Source organism: Procambarus clarkii, chromosome 34 (assembly GCF_040958095.1).
Source record: "Procambarus clarkii isolate CNS0578487 chromosome 34, FALCON_Pclarkii_2.0, whole genome shotgun sequence".
In the NCBI taxonomy this organism is placed as follows: Eukaryota; Metazoa; Arthropoda; class Malacostraca; order Decapoda; family Cambaridae; genus Procambarus; species Procambarus clarkii.
The window spans coordinates 20,492,075-20,517,171 of NC_091183.1; the positions used below are offsets into that span (position 1 = coordinate 20,492,075).

Consider the following 25,097-nt stretch of genomic DNA (forward strand, 5'->3'; position numbering starts at 1 on the left):
TATATATATATATATATATATATATATATATATATATATATATATATATATATATATATATATATATATATATATATATATATATATATATATATATACACTACAGTTTACAGAGAACACACACACAAATATATAACAATTAAACAATCAGCGTTCGAAGACTTCGTCCAGCTCCTCGGAGGTTGGGTGCGTACCCAGGATACAGCACGCATTTCCCCGCTGAACTGCGACACTGAGGCGCTGGAACAGGAAACTGGCTGCTCGTGGGTCTCTAGTTTTCCCAATGAGTTCCTCACCAACCTTCTTTAAAAACTTGAGTTCACATTTACCCCAGGCGCCCAGAGTCTCAGAGCCTATCGGCACGAACCTGTAACAACGTTCTAGGTCTCTGTACTTGTTGATTTTTGGGTCTCCCTGAAGGTGGCTGCCCCACCTCCCTCTGCTGAGCTGTAACGTAAATAGGTATCAGCCAATATAGATGCATAGGTGTAATCCCATACGACCTGTTTACCTTCCCTCCATGGCTGCAGGGTGAATCCATCTGGGCATTTTTGGCTGTTGTCAGGTCTGCGCAACTGGGGTTCTCTTTGTGCTGGACACCCAGCTGTAGCCAAACTTCTCTTCATGATGTCATTGACTGCTTCGTGTCTGGCAATCTTTCCCTGTGTCTTACGACAGATGAGACCATGGTTGCCGTATTGGTCTACCTGTGCATGGCCGCAAACACACCGGTGTTCGGTGGAGATAGGGGCGGCAAGGCGCAAGGCAACACCAATACTTAGGGCCCGATGGTCCAGGTGGATGCCCAAGGCGGAATTAGGGACTGCCAACAGGAAGTCCCCGGCATGGGGCGCTTGCACAGCTAGGAGACGTGCTTTGTCCTTCTGAGAAGCTGCGTCCAGCAATGCTTTGGCGATGTTCTCCACTATTGGGCTATCCCATTTGGCCTGTTTACCGTCGTTTGGAAAAGTTGGTCGGTTGTGTGAATTGGCAAGAGTGTCTCACTGACCATCTCCTTTCACAATTTTGGGATCACGAATCCCAATGGAGTTCCTTAGGTATTCTGGTAGTATTTCATTCACTAATTCACTTGTAGCACTGGTCGAGGATAAGAATGCCGACAATGCTAACTGTGTCGCCTTGCGAATACCTATTCACCCGAGTCTAACTGGGAGCGTTGCTTGGTTCTACTGGTCATCTTGTGGGGAGAGGTTTAACACTTTCATAGTTATTGTCTTTAGGAGTGCATCGTATTCCGTTAATTTTGGGTTGTCAAAGGAAGGAGCACACCTGAGGAAATAGGTAAGTCTGGGCAAGGCCAGGCACCCGTTAAGAAGGTACAAAGCATCGTGAGCATCCAAAGCCCCTATTTGCGCCTCCATCCTCCTCGGGTCTTTAAGCTTTTCTTCGAGGACTACCTTAATGGCGTTCGAGCCCAGAGGTGCCCCTAGCAGCACACTGTTGGTGGGAGCGATCACTTGGGCTCCTGGCAATATGATTCGTACTGCATCTATGATTGGTTGGCTGGATGAGATGATTTCACACTTTGATGGATTTAGTGTAAGGCCTAACTTCTCTCCCCTAGATTTCACTAGCTGAAGATCTCCTAGCAGGGATTCCTGTGTTCCTGCCAGGGTGCCATCGTCCAGGAATCAGATGTTGAATTCGCTGGACAACCTGCTTGTGACCTCCTTAGCTGCCATGCAGAAAAGAAAGGGGCAAGTGGGTCTCCCTGCTGGACACCTTCTGCGGAAACAACTTCATGTTCCCCAAACAACAGCGTCGATTCCCTACTGTACCCTGCTGAGACGAAGGGGAGTAGAGAAGGAAAGCTTGTTCGAATTGCTTCCAGTACTACATCCCTTTTTACCTGGTTGAAGGCATTTTTAAAGTCTAATTTAATTAATGCCTTATTTTCTGGGAGGTCCTTGATATAGGCTCGTGCTGCATGAGCTGGTGCTTCACAGCCATGGGGGACACCAAAACCTAGTTGATGGGGTCGAAGCATCGTTGCAGCGTCTATGCTGATTTTTCTGACAGCTGCCCTAGCAACAAGGCGCCGAAGTGTGTTACCCACGGCAATGGGTCTGACTCCACCATCCTTCTTCTTAAGGGCACAAAGGGATGCTCCGAAGAAGAAGGGTTTAATTGTATCTGGGATTAACCCGGAGAGACAGTCGTTGACAAACTTCGTAATCTCTGACAGTAGTGTCTCGGCAACTTTGCCGAGAACTGGGTTTGTCATCTCCTTGAGGTGCTGAGGTCTTACTCCAGTGTATCCCCTTGCTGAGCCTGGTGGAAATGACATGACGGCTTTGTATACCTCTGACGCTTGGAGGAATAGAGGTCCCATGTCTGGGACATTTGTGTCCCGAGCAGTGGGTTCCCATGGTACTCTGGGAGGGTGCTTCTCTCTCAGTGAGTCGGCAGTTGCTGTATTACTAGGGGCGATTGTTTCTTCACTGGTAAGTAACCTATTTGCCCCTACTGTGTTGCCCTCTTCCTAAAAAGTTAGGTTAGGTTAGGTTAGGTAGTCGAAAACCAATTAATTCATGAAAACTTGGCTTATTAGGCAAATCGGGCCTTGCATAGTAGGCTGGGAAGTGCGTTCTGGCTACTAGGTACGACATATATAAATATATATATATATATATATATATATATATATATATATATATATATATATATATATGCGAACAAGCCTGAATGGTCCCCAGGACATATGCAACTGAAAACTCACACCCCAGAAGTGACTCGAACCCATACTCCCAGAAGCAACGCAACTGGTATGTACAAGACGCCTTAATCCACTTGACCATCACGACCGGACAAAATGAGGTGATAGCCGAGGCTATATGAACCACCCCACCGCCGGCACTCGGATAGTTATCTTGGGCATAGCATTTTACCAAATCACCTCATTCTTTGGGGCACACGTGAGGAACACAAATGCGAACAAGCCTGAATGGTCCCCAGGACATATGCAACTGAAAACTCACACCCCAGAAGTGACTCGAACCCATACTCCCAGAAGCAACGCAACTGGTATGTACAAGACGCCTTAATCCACTTGACCATCACGACCGGACAAAATGAGGTGATAGCCGAGGCTATATGAACCACCCCACCGCCGGCACTCGGATAGTTATCTTGGGCATAGCATTTTACCAAATCACCTCATTCTTTGGGGCACACGTGAGGAACACAAATGCGAACAAGCCTGAATGGTCCCCAGGACATATGCAACTGAAAACTCACACCCCAGAAGTGACTCGAACCCATACTCCCAGAAGCAACGCAACTGGTATGTACAAGACGCCTTAATCCACTTGACCATCACGACCGGACAAAATGAGGTGATAGCCGAGGCTATATGAACCACCCCACCGCCGGCACTCGGATAGTTATCTTGGGCATAGCATTTTACCAAATCACCTCATTCTTTGGGGCACACGTCAGGAACACAAATGCGAACAAGCCTGAATGGTCCCCAGGACATATGCAACTGAAAACTCAAACCCCAGAAGTGACTCGAACCCATACTCCCAGAAGCAACGCAACTGGTATGTACAAGACGCCTTAATCCACTTGACCATCACGACCGGACAAAATGAGGTGATAGCCGAGGCTATATGAACCACCCCACCGCCGGCACTCGGATAGTTATCTTGGGCATAGCATTTTACCAAATCACCTCATTCTTTGGGGCACACGTGAGGAACACAAATGCGAACAAGCCTGAATGGTCCCCAGGACATATGCAACTGAAAACTCACACCCCAGAAGTGACTCGAACCCATACTCCCAGAAGCAACGCAACTGGTATGTACAAGACGCCTTAATCCACTTGACCATCACGACCGGACAAAATGAGGTGATAGCCGAGGCTATATGAACCACCCCACCGCCGGCACTCGGAGAGTTATCTTGGGCATAGCATTTTACCAAATCACCTCATTCTTTGGGGCACACGTGAGGAACACAAATGCGAACAAGCCTGAATGGTCCCCAGGACATATGCAACTGAAAACTCACACCCCAGAAGTGACTCGAACCCATACTCCCAGAAGCAACGCAACTGGTATGTACAAGACGCCTTAATCCACTTGACCATCACGACCGGACAAAATGAGGTGATAGCCGAGGCTATATGAACCACCCCACCGCCGGCACTCGGATAGTTATCTTGGGCATAGCATTTTACCAAATCACCTCATTCTTTGGGGCACACGTGAGGAACACAAATGCGAACAAGCCTGAATGGTCCCCAGGACATATGCAACTGAAAACTCACACCCCAGAAGTGACTCGAACCCATACTCCCAGAAGCAACGCAACTGGTATGTACAAGACGCCTTAATCCACTTGACCATCACGACCGGACAAAATGAGGTGATAGCCGAGGCTATTTGAACCACCCCACCGCCGGCACTCGGATAGTTATCTTGGGTATAGCATTTTACCAAATCACCTCATTCTTTGGGGCACACGTGAGGAACACAAATGCGAACAAGCCTGAATGGTCCCCAGGACATATGCAACTGAAAACTCACACCCCAGAAGTGACTCGAACCCATACTCCCAGAAGCAACGCAACTGGTATGTACAAGACGCCTTAATCCACTTGACCATCACGACCGGACAAAATGAGGTGATAGCCGAGGCTATATGAACCACCCCACCGCCGGCACTCGGATAGTTATCTTGGGCATAGCATTTTACCAAATCACCTCATTCTTTGGGGCACACGTGAGGAACACAAATGCGAACAAGCCTGAATGGTCCCCAGGACATATGCAACTGAAAACTCACACCCCAGAAGTGACTCGAACCCATACTCCCAGAAGCAACGCAACTGGTATGTACAAGACGCCTTAATCCACTTGACCATCACGACCGGACAAAATGAGGTGATAGCCGAGGCTATATGAACCACCCCACCGCCGGCACTCGGATAGTTATCTTGGGCATAGCATTTTACCAAATCACCTCATTCTTTGGGGCACACGTGAGGAACACAAATGCGAACAAGCCTGAATGGTCCCCAGGACATATGCAACTGAAAACTCACACCCCAGAAGTGACTCGAACCCATACTCCCAGAAGCAACGCAACTGGTATGTACAAGACGCCTTAATCCACTTGATTGCTATATATGCTATATGCTATAATATGCTATACCCAAGATAACTATCCGAGTGCCGGCGGTGGGGTGGTTCATATAGCCTCGGCTATCACCTCATTTTGTCCGGTCGTGATGGTCAAGTGGATTAAGGCGTCTTGTAGATACCAGTTGCGTTGCTTCTGGGAGTATGGGTTCGAGTCACTTCTGGGGTGTGAGTTTTCAGTTGCATATGTCCTGGGGACCATTCAGGCTTGTTCGCATTTGTGTTCCTCACGTGTGCCCCAAAGAATGAGGTGATTTGGTAAAATGCTATGCCCAAGATAACTATCCGAGTGCCGGCGGTGGGGTGGTTCATATAGCCTCGGCTATCACCTCATTTTGTCCGGTCGTGATGGTCAAGTGGATTAAGGCGTCTTGTACATACCAGTTGCGTTGCTTCTGGGAGTATGGGTTCAAGTCACTTCTGGGGTGTGAGTTTTCAGTTGCATATGTCCTGGGGACCATTCAGGCTTGTTCGCATTTGTGTTCCTCACGTGTGCCCCAAAGAATGAGGTGATTTGGTAAAATGCTATGCCCAAGATAACTATCCGAGTGCCGGCGGTGGGGTGGTTCATATAGCCTCGGCTATCACCTCATTTTGTCCGGTCGTGATGGTCAAGTGGATTAAGGCGTCTTGTACATACCAGTTGCGTTGCTTCTGGGAGTATGGGTTCGAGTCACTTCTGGGGTGTGAGTTTTCAGTTGCATATGTCCTGGGGACCATTCAGGCTGGTTCACATTTGTGTTCCTCACGTGTGCCCCAAAGAATGAGGTGATTTGGTAAAATGCTATGCCCAAGATAACTATCCGAGTGCCGGCGGTGGGGTGGTTCATATAGCCTCGGCTATCACCTCATTTTGTCCGGTCGTGATGGTCAAGTGGATTAAGGCGTCTTGTACATACCAGTTGCGTTGCTTCTGGGAGTATGGGTTCGAGTCACTTCTGGGGTGTGAGTTTTCCGTTGCATATGTCCTGGGGACCATTCAGGCTTGTTCGCATTTGTGTTCCTCACGTGTGCCCCAAAGAATGAGGTGATTTGGTAAAATGCTATGCCCAAGATAACTATCCGAGTGCCGGCGGTGGGGTGGTTCATATAGCCTCGGCTATCACCTCATTTTGTCCGGTCGTGATGGTCAAGTGGATTAAGGCGTCTTGTACATACCAGTTGCGTTGCTTCTGGGAGTATGGGTTCGAGTCACTTCTGGGGTGTGAGTTTTCCGTTGCATATGTCCTGGGGACCATTCAGGCTTGTTCGCATTTGTGTTCCTCACGTGTGCCCCAAAGAATGAGGTGATTTGGTAAAATGCTATGCCCAAGATAACTATCCGAGTGCCGGCGGTGGGGTGGTTCATATAGCCTCGGCTATCACCTCATTTTGTTCGGTCGTGATGGTCAAGTGGATTAAGGCGTCTTGTACATACCAGTTGCGTTGCTTCTGGGAGTATGGGTTCGAGTCACTTCTGGGGTGAGTTTTCAGTTGCATATGTCCTGGGGACCATTCAGGCTTGTTCGCATTTGTGTTCCTCACGTGTGCCCCAAAGAATGAGGTGATTTGGTAAAATGCTATGCCCAAGATAACTATCCGAGTGCCGGCAGTGGGGTGGTTCATATAGCCTCGGCTATCACCTCATTTTGTCCGGTCGTGATGGTCAAGTGGATTAAGGCGTCTTGTACATACCAGTTGCGTTGCTTCTGGGAGTATGGGTTCGAGTCACTTCTGGGGTGTGAGTTTTCAGTTGCATATGTCCTGGGGACCATACAGGCTTGTTCGCATTTGTGTTCCTCACGTGTGCCCCAAAGAATGAGGTGATTTGGTAAAATGCTATGCCCAAGATAACTATCCGAGTGCCGGCGGTGGGGTGGTTCATATAGCCTCGGCTATCACCTCATTTTGTCCGGTCGTGATGGTCAAGTGGATTAAGGCGTCTTGTACATACCAGTTGCGTTGCTTCTGGGAGTATGGGTTCGAGTCACTTCTGGGGTGTGAGTTTTCAGTTGCATATGTCCTGGGGACCATTCAGGCTTGTTCGCATTTGTGTTCCTCACGTGTGCCCCAAAGAATGAGGTGATTTGGTAAAATGCTATGCCCAAGATAACTCTCCGAGTGCCGGCGGTGGGGTGGTTCATATAGCCTCGGCTATCACCTCATTTTGTCCGGTCGTGATGGTCAAGTGGATTAAGGCGTCTTGTACATACCAGTTGCGTTGCATCTGGGAGTATGGGTTCGAGTCACTTCTGGGGTGTGAGTTTTCAGTTGCATATGTCCTGGGGACCATTCAGGCTTGTTCGCATTTGTGTTCCTCACGTGTGCCCCAAAGAATGAGGTGATTTGGTAAAATGCTATGCCCAAGATAACTATCCGAGTGCCGGCGGTGGGGTGGTTCATATAGCCTCGGCTATCACCTCATTTTGTCCGGTCGTGATGGTCAAGTGGATTAAGGCGTCTTGTACATACCAGTTGCGTTGCTTCTGGGAGTATGGGTTCGAGTCACTTCTGGGGTGTGAGTTTTCAGTTATATATATATATATATATATATATATATATATATATATATATATATATATATATATATATATATATATATATATATATATATTGTGACGGGAAAGTGTAGGAGTGTAGATGTTCGGCAGTCCTCCTAATGGCTGGTGTCAATGCCTGTCACATTTACAAAAAAAAAAATAGATTGCTTGGCTGTTGTCTGTGGTAGAGTATGGGAAGACACGCAAAACACATAGTATGATTAATGAAACTTTAATTAACTGGAAAGCAAATTTAAAAACAAAGACAATCCCTTGGCTATGTACAGTGCTAACAAACAAGTCATAAAAATTAAGAACAGGGATAAATTACTCTAGGAATAATATAAAGATAAAATGACATAAAAAGGTGCTGAGAATATAGCGCTAGCTGGGAACCTCCACCAATAAACAGGACGTGTATCAGTTGGTTGTTCACAGCTTGAGAGCACAAGGATATTCTGGCTTCAATGGCTGGTTCAAGCCCAGATATCGACTTAGGTAGAGGGCGCTGAGGTGCAGAGGTGCAGGTGTGCAGACGGCGGGTCACCAATCAGAAGCAGGCAGGCTGGAATGGTAGTTTGCTGGTTGACGACGGGCGAGCTGGCATGGAGGAAGTGTGGAGTGGGGGTTTAGGGTAAGTTTTGCCTCCTGGTCAAAATGTTTTGTGCTACTGGTAGACGTATCTTGAAGGTAGCATCTTATTCTTGTATATGTGTAAGTAACTTAATGTAGGGAAGAGCAGGCTCAATCTCTCTTGAAAGAGATTATCGTCACAACTCTCCCCCGAAGCCTGCGCTTATGGGTGAAGTTACGTCTTCAGGTGGTAGAGTGGTAAGTGGAGCAGCCTCCACCTCATAGACTCTGGAGAGGGCGTCTGCTATGATGTTGTCAGAACCCCTTGATGTAGAAAATCTCCAGGTTGAAATTCTGCAGATATAAAGCCTATCGTAGAAGTCGTTGATTGTTGAATTGGGCTTGCTGCAAGAAGTGTAGGGGATTGTGGTCCGAGTAGATGGTGGTAGACCGAGCACCTTGTAAGTACGATGCAAAGTGCTGTAAATTCAGGACGAAGGACAGTAGCTCCTTTTCGATAGTGCTGTAATTCTTCTGGTGTGGTTTTAACTTGTAGCTGTAGTAGCTAACAGGTAGAACCTCCTCGCCTCGTTGTTGCATCAGGATGCCCCCGATGCCGGTACCACTGGCGTCGACATGGAGGATGAAAGGCTTCGTGATATCTGGCGAGGCGAGAATGGGATTAGAACAGAGCAGAGATTTAAGTTGTTCAAAAGCAATGGTTTGCTGAATGGTCCAATGATACCGTGCTTGGGGCTGGTTAAAGTGATCAATGGTGTCGCTACCGTACTAAAATTCTTCACAAACTTACGGTAGTAGGAGACAAGACCAAGGAAGCGCAGGAGCTGCTTCCTGGTGGTAGGCAGTGGGTAATGCTGGATGGCTTGAGTGTGTACGTTTAACGGAGCTAGGCTGCCAATCCCTATCACATGACCAAGATAACGCACTTTACCTTTAGCAACGGTGGACTTGCCCAAGTTGATGGTGAGGCCGGCTGTCAGGAGCTTGGCGAACAATCGTTGCAGCTGAAGCAGATGTTCGTCCCAGGTGTTAGTTGCTACAACGATATCATCCAAGTAGGCGTAGGTGTTATCTAAGCCATGGATGACGCGGTTGACAGCTCGCTGGAAGGTGGCCGGGGCATTACATAGTGTAAATGGAAGGCGTTCATATCTGTAAAGGCCGAAAGGAGTGGTGAAGGCAGATATTTCCTTAGCTCGCTCTGTCAAACATACTTGGTAGTATCCTTTGAGTAAGTCTAGCTTGGACAAATACCGAGCATTACCAATGGCGTCAAAGATGTCATCTATTCTAGGTAATGGGTACGCATCCTTGACAGTCACAAGATTCAATTTCCGATAATCGGTACACAACCTCACTTTACCTTGCGGTTTCGGCACCAATATGCAGAGTGAGGCTTAAGGGGACTCACAAGGGGTGGCCAGCCCATGATCCAGGAGGTACTGTACCTCAGCACGCATGACTTCCTTTTTGCTCGGGCTGATTCTGTAGAAAGGTTGACGAATCGGCTGGGTGTCAAGGAGTAGCTGGATGTCGTGCTGAACCACATTACACTCCCGTGGATCATCGCTGAACAACTTCTGATGTTCCTTGAAGATTCTGATGAGAGGAGCACTATTACTGTCCTGTAAATAGGTATGAAGATCAGTTAGGATTTCTAAGTTGGAAGGCACTGACTCAGTGTTAGTGCTTTCGGGAGGAGAAGCAGGGAAGGTCTCACTGTGGAGGTATGGACCTTTAAATGTGGATAATGATACCAATACAGTGGAGAGAGTACCTTGATACTGCTTCAGGAGGTTGACGTGGCACAACTGGGTCTTCCGCCGCCTATCTGGAGTCTCAAGAACGTAGTTGTGGTTGTTTCTGCACTCCTTGATGCGGTAGGGTCCTGAAAACTTGTTTTGCAATGGAGAACCTGGGATAGGAAAGTATGCCAACACGAAGTCTCCTGGTTTAAATTTCCTTATTTTGCTGCTTTGGTCAAAATGAGTCTTCATCCTCTCCTGAGCTTTCAATAGATTGTCATTAGAAATTTACGTACTCTCTCTAGAATGTGTTTTAAGTTTTGAAGAAACTGGGGCACATTCTGAGGGTCACTGAAGGTGGCATTACGTAGAGAGTCTTTAAAAGCTTTGAGAGGAGTACGGCACTTACGTCCGTAGAGCATCTCATAAGGAGATACTCCTAGAGACTCATTGGGAAGACTTCTGAAAATGCACATAATGAGATCAAGTTGTTTATCCCAGTCCTTCAGGGTGTCATTGCAAAATTTCTTTAGGAGTGCTTTAATAGTCTGATAACTACGTTCAAGAGAACCCTGTGAAGCAGGATGATAGGGGCTGGACAATACCTGTGTGATGTTGAACTCGTCCAGTGTCTTCTTGAAGAGATCACTGGTTGGAAATCTTTACTGGGTGAAGATCTTCAATAGTTGTTTCACCACAGTAGCAGCCGTAATGTTCTTTACTGGAACTGCTATTGGGAATCTGGTGGTAGGACACAGGATAGTTAGTATGTAGGCGTTGCCAAAACTGGTCCGGGGTAAAGGACCAACACAGTCTATGATGAGTCTGTGGAAAGGTTCCGCAGGCACTGGGATAGGATTCAACGGTGCCTTTGGAATACAGATGTTAGGTTTATCTGCCATCTGACATGTATGACACTGTTGCACGTAACTTTTGACGTCTTTAACCATACCTGGCCAGTAGTAGTCATGTCTGATTCCGTGGTAGGTTTTGTTAAAACCATAGTGAGAAAGTGCTCCGTGGGCCAGGTGTAGAATATCGGGCCGTAGGCTTGTGGGAATCACTAGTTGTTCGACATTTGCCCAATCGTCATCCTCCTTCAGCTTACTGGGTCTGTACCTGTGGTAGAGCAACTGATTCTCTAGGAAGAACCCAGGGATACTGTCAGGTTGAGTCCCAGCCTGGAAGAATAATGGTGTTAATGAAGGATCCTCCCTCTGTAACTTACGGAAGTCCAAACTGGTAAGATTCGGTGGTAGATTCTGAGGGTCTTGAGGGACAGCGGTAGCAGTAGAGTCAGCTGGTTGCGGTCGTGCAGCTTGTGCACGGGTGGTCACCAAAACCGGAGGAGAAACTTCATCACTTTCTTGGACCTCTGCTAAAACATACTTAAAGATGGGATTGTTCACTACAGAGTTACACGCCTGGGGTTTGTCCATGATGATCAGGTTGGATGGTTGCAGATCTTCTGCCAAGTCGTTGCCCAGGAGAAGTTGCACTCCAGACATGGGAAAATGCTTTTCCCTGATGGCGACTTGGACTTCTCCGGTCACGAAAGGACAATCCAGGTGGACTCTGGCGAGTGGATACGGAGTGGTAGCAGTGAGGTCAGTGATAAGGACGGTTTTCCCGGTGTAGGTGATGTTAGGCACAGCTGATTTCAATATTATGGACTGAAGAGCCACTGTGTCCCTCAATATCTTCAATTTGAATCGTCCCTCCGAATCTGTACCATTGGTACAGAGAGTTCCAGGATACAGGTGTTTGCTGAAGAGAGAAAGATCATTAACAGGAACACCAACATTCATCACAGGCTTACCGGACTTCGGAGGAGTCGGTTTGGGTTTAGTTGTTGCATTGCCTTTTTATTGAGCTTTCCCATATCTATCTATGGTATGTACATAGAGTTTGCAATACTTACAATACAATTGAGAGCTTGCTTGATCTGTATCTACTTTATCATAACTATACCAAGACTTCTTACTGGAAGATGGTTCTGGTGTAAGCAGGTGGATGAGGCTGTAGGTGTCAGCTGACTTCGCACATTTGATGTAGTCGGTTTCTTCTTTATCTGCTAAGTATAAACCAACGGAAGGGGGAACACGTCTCAAGAATTCCACAACTAGCATGAGGTTGACGAGCTCTGTAAATGTAGAGATATGTGCTGCTTCCAGCCATTTCATGAAATATCTTTTCTTGGTATTGGCAAATTCTAGAAAGGTGGTGGTACTTGCCTTTAGATGATCATGGAATTTTCGTCTGTAGCTTTCGGTGGAGAGAAGGTAGGCGTCCAAAACTGCTTGCTTCAGGGTCTGGTAGACATTCTCAGACGCTAAGGTACTGAGAGTAACTGCAGCTCTACCTGTTAAATGCACTCTGAGAAGGGTAGACCATTGATCTGCAGGCCAGCTAAGTTTATTAGCTAGGGTCTCAAAAGTGGTGAAAAAGACATCAATCTCTGTCTCAACGAATGGTGGCATTAACTTACTTGCATGGGAGACATTGAAACTTACGGGAAGACTAGCGGTAGCTTATTGGCGCTGAGTGTGGTGTGTAGTTTCCAACGTGAGTTCTCGTTGACGACATGCTATAGCCATCTCCTCTTGCTTTTTGTCATGCTCACGTTGTATCTCCAGGTGACGTTGTTTTGCTTCAAGCTGTACTCGCTCACGCTCACGGAGTAGTGCAGTCTCACGTTCCTTGAGGGTGGCTTTACGTTCCTGTTCTTCTTTCCTAATTGCATCCTCTCGTTCTTGCTCTTCTTTCCTGATTGCAGGTTCTTCTTTCCTCATTTGTAGAGCTTCTTTTTGTTGTTGGAGGGCTTCTCTTTGTTGCTCCCGCTAGAGTTTTGCAAGTTTAAGCTTGAGTTTCATAGTTGCCAGATCATGTTTATCTGCAATAGAATAATGTTCGTGAGTTTCAGAGTCAATCGTCCCTTCATCTAAGAGGTGATCCATTATTAAATTATGCAATTCATTTTTGTTGGCTCCATGGGGAACATCTAGTTGATACTCGTGTGCAAGAGTTTGTAATTCGGTCCTCTTGGCACGACTTAAGGTTCCTATTTCACCTGTTGGATCGTTACGAAAAGCTGGGAGGCGAAACATGGTGAAAAATATCAAATAAATGTACAACGAATACTTGTGATATGGTAAGTGTCAGTAACAGGATAACGTGGCAACTGGTAACTATCCTGTGGAATTTAATATTTAACAATTAATGTTAATTTTAGAATGGTAAATGATTAGTCAATCAAAAGCGCAGGAAATCTTGTACCCGGTACTCAATGTAAGAGAATAAGGACAAGAAAATCCTACTAAATAAATGAAACTGAGTTCTAAAACAAATGAAACATTTAATTGTTCCAAAAGTGAATAAGGTAGTCCAAGAATGTAGGCATACCTTGCCGAGTCTCTATAGGACAGAAGCAAGGGTTTTTCCACTACATGATATATGATACTTACAGAATTAGCGAACTTTGTGCTCTGAAAAAAGAAAGCTACGCATGTGACGCACGTAACCAGAGGAAATCGACCATCCTTATTGAAACTTATCTAGCGATACACAACTATCTTCAAAGATGCTCCAGGTCTAGCATCTGTCTTACAGCACGACGTTATTCTGGACGAGGGAGTCAGGCCTATAAAATAACACCCCTACCGTCTCAACCCTCTTTAGAAAAAGGTGGTGAAAAACGAGGTAGAATATATGTTGCATCACCGTCTAATAACCCCGAGCACAAGCCCATGGTCATCCCCCGATTCTACTTGTGTCCAAACCTGGTAGGAAATACCGATTATGTATTGATTATCGCCAGGTGAATAGGGTCACGGTAGCTGATACTTATCCTCTCCCCAGAAAAGAGGAACGTCTTGATGCCATAGGCAAAGCTCGTTACCTAACTAAATTCGACCTATATAAGGACTATTGGCAGGTTCCCCTCATGGAGCGGGCCAAACCCATCTCCGCGTTCGTGACTCCCGACGGCTTGTTTGAATGCCAGGTGATGCCGTTTGGGATGAAGAACGCAGCGTCCACCTTCCAGAGGTTAATGGGTATAGTGTTGCGTAACGTAGAAAATACCCTGGTATATATCGATGACGTTTTGATATATGACCTAAGTTGGGAAGACCATCTACGTCACATAGAGGACTTCTTTAAGAGCTATGCTCCAGTCAGGATTAGTAGTCAACCTGTACAAATCAGAGTTTGCTAAGATCTCCGTTCTCTTTTTAGGGCACTAGGTGGGAGGAGGATGGATTGAACCAAAAGCCAGCAAGGTAGAAAACGATCACCCAGTACTTTACACCATCTACAAGGAAGGAAATCCTGCGTTTTCTAGGCATGACCGGTTTCTACCATAAGTTTGTCCCTAATTTTTCATCTATCGCCTACCCACTGACAAATCTTTTAAAGAAGGATGTGAAACTTTTATGGGATACACAGTACCAGGAGACTTTTGAGAACCTCAAGGCGATTTTGATCTCTTCTCCCATCCTCTTGTCCACGAGCATTGAGGATAGGTTTATCCTTACCATAGATGCTTCAGATTATGGCCTCGGGGTCGTATTATCTCAGAACGATCAAAAAGAGGTGGAACACCCTGTAGCTTACTATTCTAAAAAGTTTACCCCCAGTCAGCTCAACTATTCAGTGATAGAAAAATAGATGTTGGCCCTAATCAGTTCCGTCCTGCATTTTGAAGTATACCTGACCAGTAATAGCCATCCTCTCCTCGTACGATCTGACCATAAACCTCTCAAGTTCCTCGCCCAGTCTGAACAGACGAATCTTCAACTCACCAGATGGAGTCTTCATCTCCAACAATATCCCCTCCAGATCGAGAACATCAAAGGAGTGGATAACGTAGTAGCAGATGCGTTGTCACACATTTGAATGCCTAACTAAATTTGTTTTTTTCCTTTTAGGACCAAACCAAATACCTTTTGGTGGGGAGGTGTTACAGACTCGTCGCCCTTGTCAGGGGGTAGAGTGGCAGTTCCAGCGCTATCTAAGAGTCTGCACCCGAACTCCCCGGGAATAGTACATAATGTGGACAATGCCATCTTGTGGTGGTTATCAAATGGCTAAAGATTCCTGCCTTGGTCAGCCAGAGGGGTCGTTGTGAGTGACCTCTGGTGAGGTGACGCATCAAAACCAGCACCACCTAGTGTGTGCTACAGAGCACAATGTCAACTCCCCAGTGGGTTAGTGGTATTTCCTAGTTCACCAGGTATCGGCTAGGTCATTGATGACGTTTTTGTGTCCACAGAGGTGACGTCTGGGGGCAGCGATACTGGAGACGGCAGTTCATCTTGGGCAAGCCACAGTCTCCCTACAGGGTCCTGGAAACGACCAAGTAAGCCGCCGCCGATGAAGCAGTGTGGTAGCTGCAAGTGCTTAAGTGTTGAAAAGGATCGGTGTACCTTTGGGACTGGCTTAGGGGAGAGACTGACGACAGGGAGGTGCCTGTTGAGTAGTGCTGCTAGCTGGTCGCTAGAGACTGCTGCCAGGGGAATCAATACCCATGTATAGGTTTGTGACCCCGCTCAGCATGTGTCTAAGGTACTCTGCCAGCGAGTAGCTGGAGACAGTTGTTTGGGTACAGGCACCTCATGACTCTGTCAGTGGGCTGGCCCACGTACAGGTGAACTCGCTGGTGTTCTTCCCAGTATGGTTGGATACGCTACTGGACAGTGAAGAAATACTGGGATTGATGAACTCTGCACGTATGCACATTTTATATCCTGAGCGAAAGGATTGTACATAGGTGTAGAAATAGCCTATCTGTTCTTTATATATTATTTATGGTGACGGTGTACATATATATACTTAACAGTGGTGGAAAGATATTTAATATATTGACGAACGGAGCAGTGTTTTGTTCATCCCCTCCATTATTTTATGCACTACATGGCCACATTCTTGAAAACGTACTACCGGCTTGGGGTCGAATACGATCATTTTGGTTCTACCATCAAAGAACCCGGTTGAGACCCATAATGGCTGTAACAAGGAGTTGGGTATGGTCGGAAGGAAGAGGGGATGGAGGAGTGAGGAATGGTAGGGAGGACGAGGGGACGGCGGAGTGGGGAATGGTTCGAAGGAAGAGGAGACGGGTGAGTGGGGTAATGGTGGGGAGGACTGCGGTACAGGGAAGGTTGCTGTTGCTCGGCAACGCATGTGCGTTGCTGAGCAGTACCCGGCAACGCATAACGCGTTGCCGGGTACTGCTAGTATATTTAATAATTAGTTCACTTATGAAAGTGAAAATGAAGGTGTTTTGTTCCCTTTCTTAGATGTACTTGTCTTGTAACGTATTTGAGGTTTAACACTGCTGTATGTGCTAAGGGAACTAACATGGGAGAGTACTTTAATGCTATGAGTGAGTGCCCTGATACAAGTAGAGTACTGTCAATGCCCATGTCAACCACACTCTCACACACACGGCTTCAGTTGGAAGCAGGTTGATGAGGAATTCGGTAGAGTAAGGCAGGTCCTGATCAATAATGTATACTATAACGGATATATCGAGAAAATAACCAAAAGGAGGGTTAGCCGTCAGGTGACTTGAGATAAAACAGAAAACAGTACATCATCGGTCTCTACTATCAAAATATTCCACAGGAAATATTATATGGCTTACAAAACGGAAGAGAGGGTCCTAAAAACATTATAGATATAAATGTGATCCCTACTGATGTGGGAAAATCCTAGCAGGCTTTAATTCTTTTATTCTAATTTATATTCAGATATTTACTTTAATTTACTTTTCTAATTGACTTTAATATTATATTATTTGATTATTTTTCAGTTGACTTTGATATTACATTATTTTTCTTCTGAGTTAGTTCTTTCTTGGTTAGTGGATTGTATATTCTGATTCAGTTGCTAGAGTTTATCACACACAGTTGGGTGGGACAATTTGTAGCTTAAACCACTTTGAGGTGGATCCTTCATAAACCACAAATTGTTTACCTACTCTTTAATATAAATTATAAATCATACCACATGTGGTGTTCTAATCTACTGAAATTATACTTATAGTTAATCTATCTACAGTATAAAACAAGAGGTGGGGGGGCCTAAGCTGATACAGTAGGTGGGGCCTGCTAAGGGTGTGTAATGGTAGCATCAGATTGGGGTGTGGCTCTTGTGCCTCAGAGTGCCACATAATAGCGGCTATCTGGAGGCCTGCAAGGCTTGATGTACAGCTGGGTGAAATTTATATCATTATGTTGGAAGCCAACTGTCTGCTGCAGTAACTTCCCTCACAATTACCTGTTTGGGATGTTTAACATTCAAAAAAACACACCAACATATTAAGGCACAGGTATGACATGAATAAGAGGGAAGTATAATGTTGAGTACATACCTGGTTGAGCTTTTAAAGCTCACTCATAACTGGCTACCTAACTAATATTACTTAATCTTATCTTGAGGTTATCTCTAGACGATTTCGGGGCTTTTAGTGTCCCCGCGGCCCGGTCCTCGACCAGGCCTCCACCCCCAGGAAGCAGCCCGTGACAGCTGACTAACACCCAGGTACCTATTTTACTGCTAGGTAACAGGGGCATAGGGTGAAAGAAACTCTGCACATTGTTTCTCGCCGGCGCCTGGGATCGAACCCAGGACCACAGGATCACAAGTCCAGCGTGCTGTCCGCTCGGCCGACCGGCTCCATAAGTGTACACATTTATAATAAGAGTTTAAGGTAGTCGGATACTCAAGTGTTCTGTTGGGTGGCAGAACTGCTGTGGACATAACTCCAGTACAGAGTAAAATGTCTGTCGTGGGAGGCTCATATCACAGTTCTCCAACAACACTCTAATGTGGTTATTTTATGATTCTGTGGTGTAGTCGCTTCCTCCCTCTCTGTTCCAATAATATCCTGGTTCTACTTCTGATTTTATTTAACAGTAGCAAAGGAGTCAAGTTGTACTTTTGGCGTTGGAAATTATATTCACTCCTAGTGAACACTTTTTTTTATTAAGTTTAAACACTGGATTGTTGTTTAAATGAAATAGTTAATATAAAGATACGTCTTATTGTTGACGTCACGGAATACCTGTTCTCTGATTTCTTGAATGGGTAACTTATGTTATTTTGTGTCGTATTTCCGACATAATTGCTGGGGGGGGGGGGTTGTAGTCCTGGTAAGGATTGCGAACACTTTGTTCCTCTCTTTCAGAATTATAGTGTTGCTTTAATTTTAGTTTGCATCGTTGTGCAGCAGTCCGCTCGGGACGAACGTCCCTTAATGGTTCTTCAGATGCTGGAAGTCGTTGAACGTCTTCGTTTCCTGCCAGTTCTAGAGGAACTAATTTCTCTAATGTTGTGAGAATAGTGTTGCCTCAGCATTTTACTTTCACTGTTCTCAAGATGCCCTGACTGTCCAGATGAACAGACTATTTGGCCTAGAGGGTACACTGAGCATGGCCCATCGCTGTCCAAAAGAACTATGTCCCCAGGGTTCAAGTTAATTCTGTGTATGGGTTGTTTGCCCGGTAGTGATACTCCCTCAGAGCAGTAAGGTATTCTAGAGTCCATACGTCATTCCACTGACCTATCACCCCTGACAGATGTTTGAAACATTGAACAAAATCACTCTCTCGGACATATGAAGGATCATCTGGTTCCTTATCCGTAAGGGACATTAGGGTGCTGAGAGGTCTCCCATACATCAGATGAGATGGACTTAATGGTTCACGCTGCAAAACATCACCAGAGAGGTAAGTAAGTGGTCGGTTATTAACTCGTACTTCTATCTCTATGGCTATGGTTTGGAGCTCCTGTAGGTCAATCTTTTGACGGTGTAGGGTTTTCCATAGAGAACCTTTAACCATACCAATCATGCATTCATAGAAGCCTCCATGCCATGGTGCTCTGGGTGGTATGAATTTCCAGTGGCACTGCCGTTGATTTAGCGCCGTGCGCACCTTTGGGTGTGTCCAGATTTTCCTCGCACATGCTTCTCCTGCCAATAAGTTGGACCCATTGTCTGAGATCATTAACTTAGGACAGGAGCTACGTGAAGCAAACCTGCACAAAGCCTGTAAGAATGCCTTGGCACTCATATCGGGAGTCACTTCAAGATGAACTGCCCTTGTTGTGGCACAAGTGAAAAGACAGATACAGGCCTTTACTGTTTTTTTGTCCTTGGTGCCTGTTAGTGTTCCTGTGAAATGGACTCCTGCAGTCTCAAAGGAACGAATATGTACAACTCGTTCCTTTGGAAGTGGAAGCCTCCACTTATAGGAGTTCCTCCTGTAAGTGGTGGCCTGGAGTTGGAGACACACTGGCATCGTATCTCCGGCAAATACCACAGGATTTAATTTTGGATTTTACTGTCTGCCTACCTTGGGGTAGCCAGTACTGTTGTCGTAAGTCTGTGAGAGTATCTAATACCCCACCATGCAGAGTGTTGTATTTATGTATAACACAATTAGTTTGCTAACTCTGTGGTGATGAGGAAGCAATATTTGATTTTTTGCTTCCAGATCTATGTCCGCATGCTGTAAGCGGCCTCTGCATCTGATTGTTATAATTGTTGGTATCTACCCAGAGACCCAGATCATTTTGTAGCTTCTTTGGAACATTGTCAAATTCTGTCCCAAATGTGTCTGTCTGAGCTCTATTGACCCAGTACCTTAGGGCACTAGGGAATTTATGCGTGATTCCTATTTGCTTTAGAAAATCAAACACCACTTGGGTGATACCAAATAGTTTGTTCAGTTCAGAGTACCGATTAGGATCAATTACCAAAGTCCAAGGTAGTTCTGGGTTCTCAGTGGGAACAGTGACATTGGTCACAATGACTTGCGGCTTTTGTTTAGGGCACTGGTCGCTGAATAGCCACTAAGGTCCATTGAACCACATCTCTGCCTTTGTTAATTGCCATAAAGTCAGGCCTCGGGAGAGATGGTCAGCTGGATTCTCTTTGGTGGTTACATATCTCAGTGTATACCCTGCAGACAGCTCTTGTATTTCCTTAATGCGGTTACTCACGTAAGGTTTTTTACTATTATTGTTTTTCACCCACTGTAGCACTGCCTCATTATCTGACCATACCACTGTTTCTTCAAAGTGGATGTTGCTTAAGGCCTTGATCAAATAATGAGCCAATCTTGTTCCTAGCAGTAAGGCTCTTAATTCCAGTTGTGGCAATGATCATTTCTTTAAAGGTGCCACTCTGGCCTTTGATGTGAGCAAATTGGCTTGCCCATTTGAGACCAGTATAAGCTACTGTGCCATAAGCCTATCCTGAGGCATCACAGAATACATGTAGCTTAATTGGTTCTTTTTCATTTACTCTGTTACGAGGGAACTTGACATTCTAGGATACTTAAATCTTTCACTAGCCCTTGCCATTTTTCTTGTCAGGTAGGTGTTAGAAAATCATCCCAGCCTATCTTTTGTTGCCAACATTCCTGTATTATCATCTTCCCATTAATTAAGATTGGACTTATTAGTCCCAATGGGTCGAAGGGTTTGTTGACTTGAGAGTAATTTTCTCATTGTTAGGTTGGTGGTATCTGGCTCCTCCGACTTGATTGTCAACTGATTTGCTGTCGGTATTCTACTCGACGCCTAATACTATTGTTTTCTCGGGTACCTGGTAGTCGGGAAAATCAGTTTTGATCAGTTGATTTAATTTGGCATTGTTGGAGACCCACGACTGGTGAGGCATATTTGCTCATTAATTCTCGATTGGCCTCGTGGTATATGTTCAGCAGTTTACTTTCACTGCTGGCTGTTCCTTGAAAATTGTCCACATACACGTTATTGCTAATTTGTTTTATTTGGGCTATTGGACTTCTTCAAGTGTGTGTCTAAGGTAGCTTGAAGCAGAAACAGGGAAGACGTGGCACTAAACAAAACAGACGCAAACCTGTAAGTGATTAAATCACTGTTTGGATCATTAGGATCCTTGATCCATAGGAACTTTGTGTAGTTACTATCTTCTTGGAGACCTACCCTAAGGAAGGCTTTACTGAGGTCTGACATGTATTTGTAAGTCTCAGTATGGAACTTTAACAACATGTCGTATAGCCTTTGTGTCAGGCTAGGGCCAGTTTGAAGGCAGTCATTTTAATAAACACTACTCTGCTTTGTCTTAGCACTGCAATTAAATACTATCTGTAGTGGCGTAGTAGTTGAATTTTTCAGTATAGGATGGTGTGGCAGGTAGTGTTCTTCCTATGAGTTATGATTTGTGACAACTTCCATAAATTTGTCATCGAGTTGCTTCTTGATTATTTCGTGGTACAGTTTAAAGTTCTCAGGATGTCTTTGCAAGAGCATCACCTTTGACTTTAATTGGTTTTGTGCCATAAAATGGTTGACAGGTAGCTGAGGGTGATTCAGCTTCCATAGTAACCTGACCCAGTATTGATTATCTCTAGATAACTGAGTCCAGGTATTGTTTTTAAGTCCAGTATTCATCTGGACTAGGTTGTTCAGGGACAATGCCGAGAGTTGCTAGGTCCCATAGTTTATGTACAGGGGAATAGAGCTCATCCTCGGACATGTCTCTGAATTGTAGTGGAGACTTTTCTCCTAGTCATGCAACCATTACTGAGTTGACATGTTGGTGGTCTACAGGTGCAGGTTGCTTCAGCAGTAATATTGGGCCTGTTAGCAAATAGCTACCTGCAGACAGTAACAGATTCATTCCCTGTTTTTCATCCTTTCCTTTGATAAACTTATGGTAGACATCTGATCCCATAAGGATTCCAATATTGGAGAGGTTGTCTGACGTGATTTTGTCAGCCAATTTGATTCCCTTTTCTTCCAGAAAATTGTCTATTGTCCCTAGACCATACACATACAGGTCTGATGGGAATCTACTACAAGAGCTTTTATTGTTCGGTGTTATGATCTCAGCCTGCAGGAGAAACGAGTCTCCCTTCTTGAGAGTTATTCAGCAAGCCTGACCTAACTAGAAGGTCTAGCAAGTATTGAGGTGATAACGCATATGCAAAATAGTTGGTTGGATATGTGTAACAGTTTGAGATTATGGGCAATGCAGAAGAAAATAGATAAATGACGGGCTAGGAGATGTGGACATTTTGCTGGAGGCGTGAGGCTCGCTTCTGGAGGACCTTGACCTCACTTGAGTGCCAGACATCGCAGGGGGAAGCCGCGCTCCGTTGAGCTCCCGTCAGAAGGGAACCCCTAGTGATATATCTCGAAGAGAAGAGAAGTGTGTAGACGTGCCAGCTGTGGAATCGAGCTGGGGACGTGTGGTCTCAAGTCGTGGACGATAATTAGTGAATATTAAGCCGCCCGGAGGCATTATTGTGGGCCGTGGGAGCGCCCTGACCAGACGCCGTCAGAGGGAAAGCGCCCTCGACCAATTAATCTGTGGTAAGCACGATATACGCCAGTTCATAGTGATCACTTGTAGTTGGTCGTGTGCCCAGCGACAGTAGCGATGTTTATTTATAAGTTAGACATGTTTTAATAAGGCAGAAGGCCTGAAATAAGAGAGTGGAGAGGGAGGAACACGGAGCGACGTCCGCCCCCTCTGAGCGCTGGCGGACGACTGAGGGAGCCTGGCTCCGGATGGAGGAAGACCCTCCCAGTGAGTGAGGACCGCCGCCAGGCGAGGTGGAGTATGGACCCGCCCAAAACGGGGGAGTCCACTCTCACTGTATGTAGAGAACAGATAGAGGTTTGAGGCAAGCATATTGTGTGGTTATTTTTGTTTATGTGTTAAAGGGGAACGTTTTATTGGAGTGTCGATGGGTTGCAGGTTTGTCTTTTGGGGAAGAAGTTGCTGAGAACTTCGAAGCCAGCAGATGAAGTAATTGATGAGACTCCAAAGGTAGTGGAGCAGAGGACCTCGAGCTGTGAGGAGAAGCAGCAGTGAAGAGGAGTGTCACGTGCTTCTGTAGAGGTGGAGAAGCACCATACTTGCTCGGGGAAACTTCATGGTGTAGCAGCCAAGAGAGCTGTGGAGGACCCTAGCAGAAGGGTGAAGCACCATAGTTGCTCAAGGAAACTTCATGATAGCAGCCTGGAGGAGCTGCAGAGGATCCTGGTAGTGAAGCCCGGAAGAACCTAAGGATATTAGGGTAGTGAACTTCCAGAGGTGGAAGGGGAAGTTCTGGTGGATTACTTATAGGGAGTTGATAGTGTTTGGTTGTCATTAGCGTGCAAGACGCAGTGAGAGGTGAGTGACTGTTGGCATTCTTACGTCAAGGAGTTTTTTATACTGAAGTATCAATGAACATTTATACTGGTATATGTTATTGCATTCAAATGCTGATTTTCTGTATATATATGTTATCTTGCTGATGGTGCAACAGTGTATGTAGACTTGATCAACTTGAGGAGGTTGATAGTATCAGGTGGTGAACCATGAGATAGGATACCACTTGATAAGCTGATAATAGAGTTCTGATGGTGTTGGAGTGCAACCTGATTGTGATATTATAGAGTATAGGATTCATTATTATTATATGTGTGTATGTATCGTGTATGTGCTTTGTCCAGTAAATGTATCCCAATTTGCTGGTGTTTGCCCTCGTCCTAGTGAGGCTTCCCAGGAGGTAGTAAAGAAGGAGAGAGAGAGAGAAAGAACCAAGAACCACTGCCGTGGACAGGGTAAAAGGTAATACTAATAAGTCAAAAAGGGGATTGAGGAGATCATATCACCTAGGGAGAGAGTGGGGAGTCACAGCGGCTCGAGTGGGTGTGTGCACGTGACAACGAGGCTAAATGTTGGAGCCGCATCCCCTAAACGTGTGACGTTGAGCCCCTCTCCAAGAGCCAGAAGCGCCAAGGGTGATCTCCTAGTATAAGCACTCTACCGAGTTGTGGGTTGGGTTGTCCGTAGAGAAGGATCAACGAAGACAACACCAACCAACCCACAGTCTATAATAAATTGGGGGCCTGTGTCCGGGAGAGTGAACTGACACACCCACACCCTGTCCAAGAGTGGATTTGTACACCCTTGCTGAAATAGATAAACTGTGTGAACGCAGGTGTATATTCTCTCTCTTGGGAAGACTCACAGGACAAAGATGGATAAGGTGCAAGCGTTTGTGGAGTCAGGCAAGCCTGAGGATTTAGAAGGTTGCACGAGGGATCAATTGAAACAAATAGCAGAAAAATGTGGCATCAGGTTGAAAGCATCTAAAGTAGCTGGGATGAAGGATGAGATCCTGAGGCAGTTGAGAGCCAGAAGTGAAGCGGCAGAACAAGGAGCCCAGGAAGGAGCTGAAAGTAGAAAGGAGGATGATGGGCAGGATGAAGTGAGATCCCAGGGATCGAGTAGGAGCAGCAAGAGTAGCCGCAGTAGTAGGAGTAGCCGAAATAGGAGCTTGGAGAGATTCCAGTTAGAGCTCCAGATCCAACAACAGCGTGAGGAGAGACAGTTCCAGCTGGAAAAGATGAAATTAGAACTCCAGATGAAAAATGAAGCCGAGAAGGAAAAAGAGAAAACCAGGCTGGAAGTAGAAAAAGAGAAAACCAGGTTGAAAGTAGAAAAAGAGAAAACCAGAGTGAGAGAACTGGAGTTGGAACAGGAGAAAGAAAAAGAGAAAGCAAGACTAGAGGTGGAGAAAGAAAAAGAGAAAACCAGAGTAAAGGAACTGGAGTTGGAACAAGAAAAAGAAAAAGCCCAGGTCGAAAAAGAAAAAGAGAGAACAAAACAAATGCAGATAGAAGCGAATAGAACCTTGGCTGAGCAAAGGATTGAACATGGGTTGCCAGAGAGCACCACCCAGGTATCACACCCACCAGATGTTAGGGTTAGGGAGAAGGACATTCCCTTGTTTGTGCCCGAAGAGGCAGAGAGCTTCTTCGAGCATTTTGAGAAAGTAGCCAGTATCAAGGAGTGGCCACAGGAGGAATGGGCCCAGCTGGTCCAGTTAAGATTGACCGGTGCAGCCAGGGAGGCATACACCCAATTGTCACTGGAAGAGTGCCAGGATTACGCCACAGTAAAGAGCAGCATATTGCGCTCGTTTCAGCTAACCCCAGAAGCTTATAGGAAGCGCTTCAGAGAGATGATCAAAGTTGGAGCGTGTACGTTTGCTGAGACAGCAAGAGATCTGGAAAGA

The 25,097-nt window shown here is 45.7% G+C and overlaps 1 protein-coding gene across 2 annotated transcripts in view; it reads left to right on the forward strand.

Annotated features, from left to right (window-relative positions):
• The window catches only part of LOC123762009 (sodium-coupled monocarboxylate transporter 1), a 299,587-nt gene that overhangs the window by 218,040 nt on the left and 56,450 nt on the right, over positions 1 to 25,097 (forward strand). Inside the window, exon 11 of one of the 2 annotated variants that reach the window (XM_069335750.1) lies at positions 15,299 to 15,889. The exons of the other annotated variant lie outside the window; for it this stretch is intronic. Coding sequence (XP_069191851.1) covers positions 15,299 to 15,389 — 91 coding nt within the window. The 3' untranslated portion in view covers positions 15,390 to 15,889. Of the gene's footprint in view, positions 1 to 15,298; positions 15,890 to 25,097 lie in introns of those variants that run through there. 2 annotated transcript variants of the gene reach the window in all.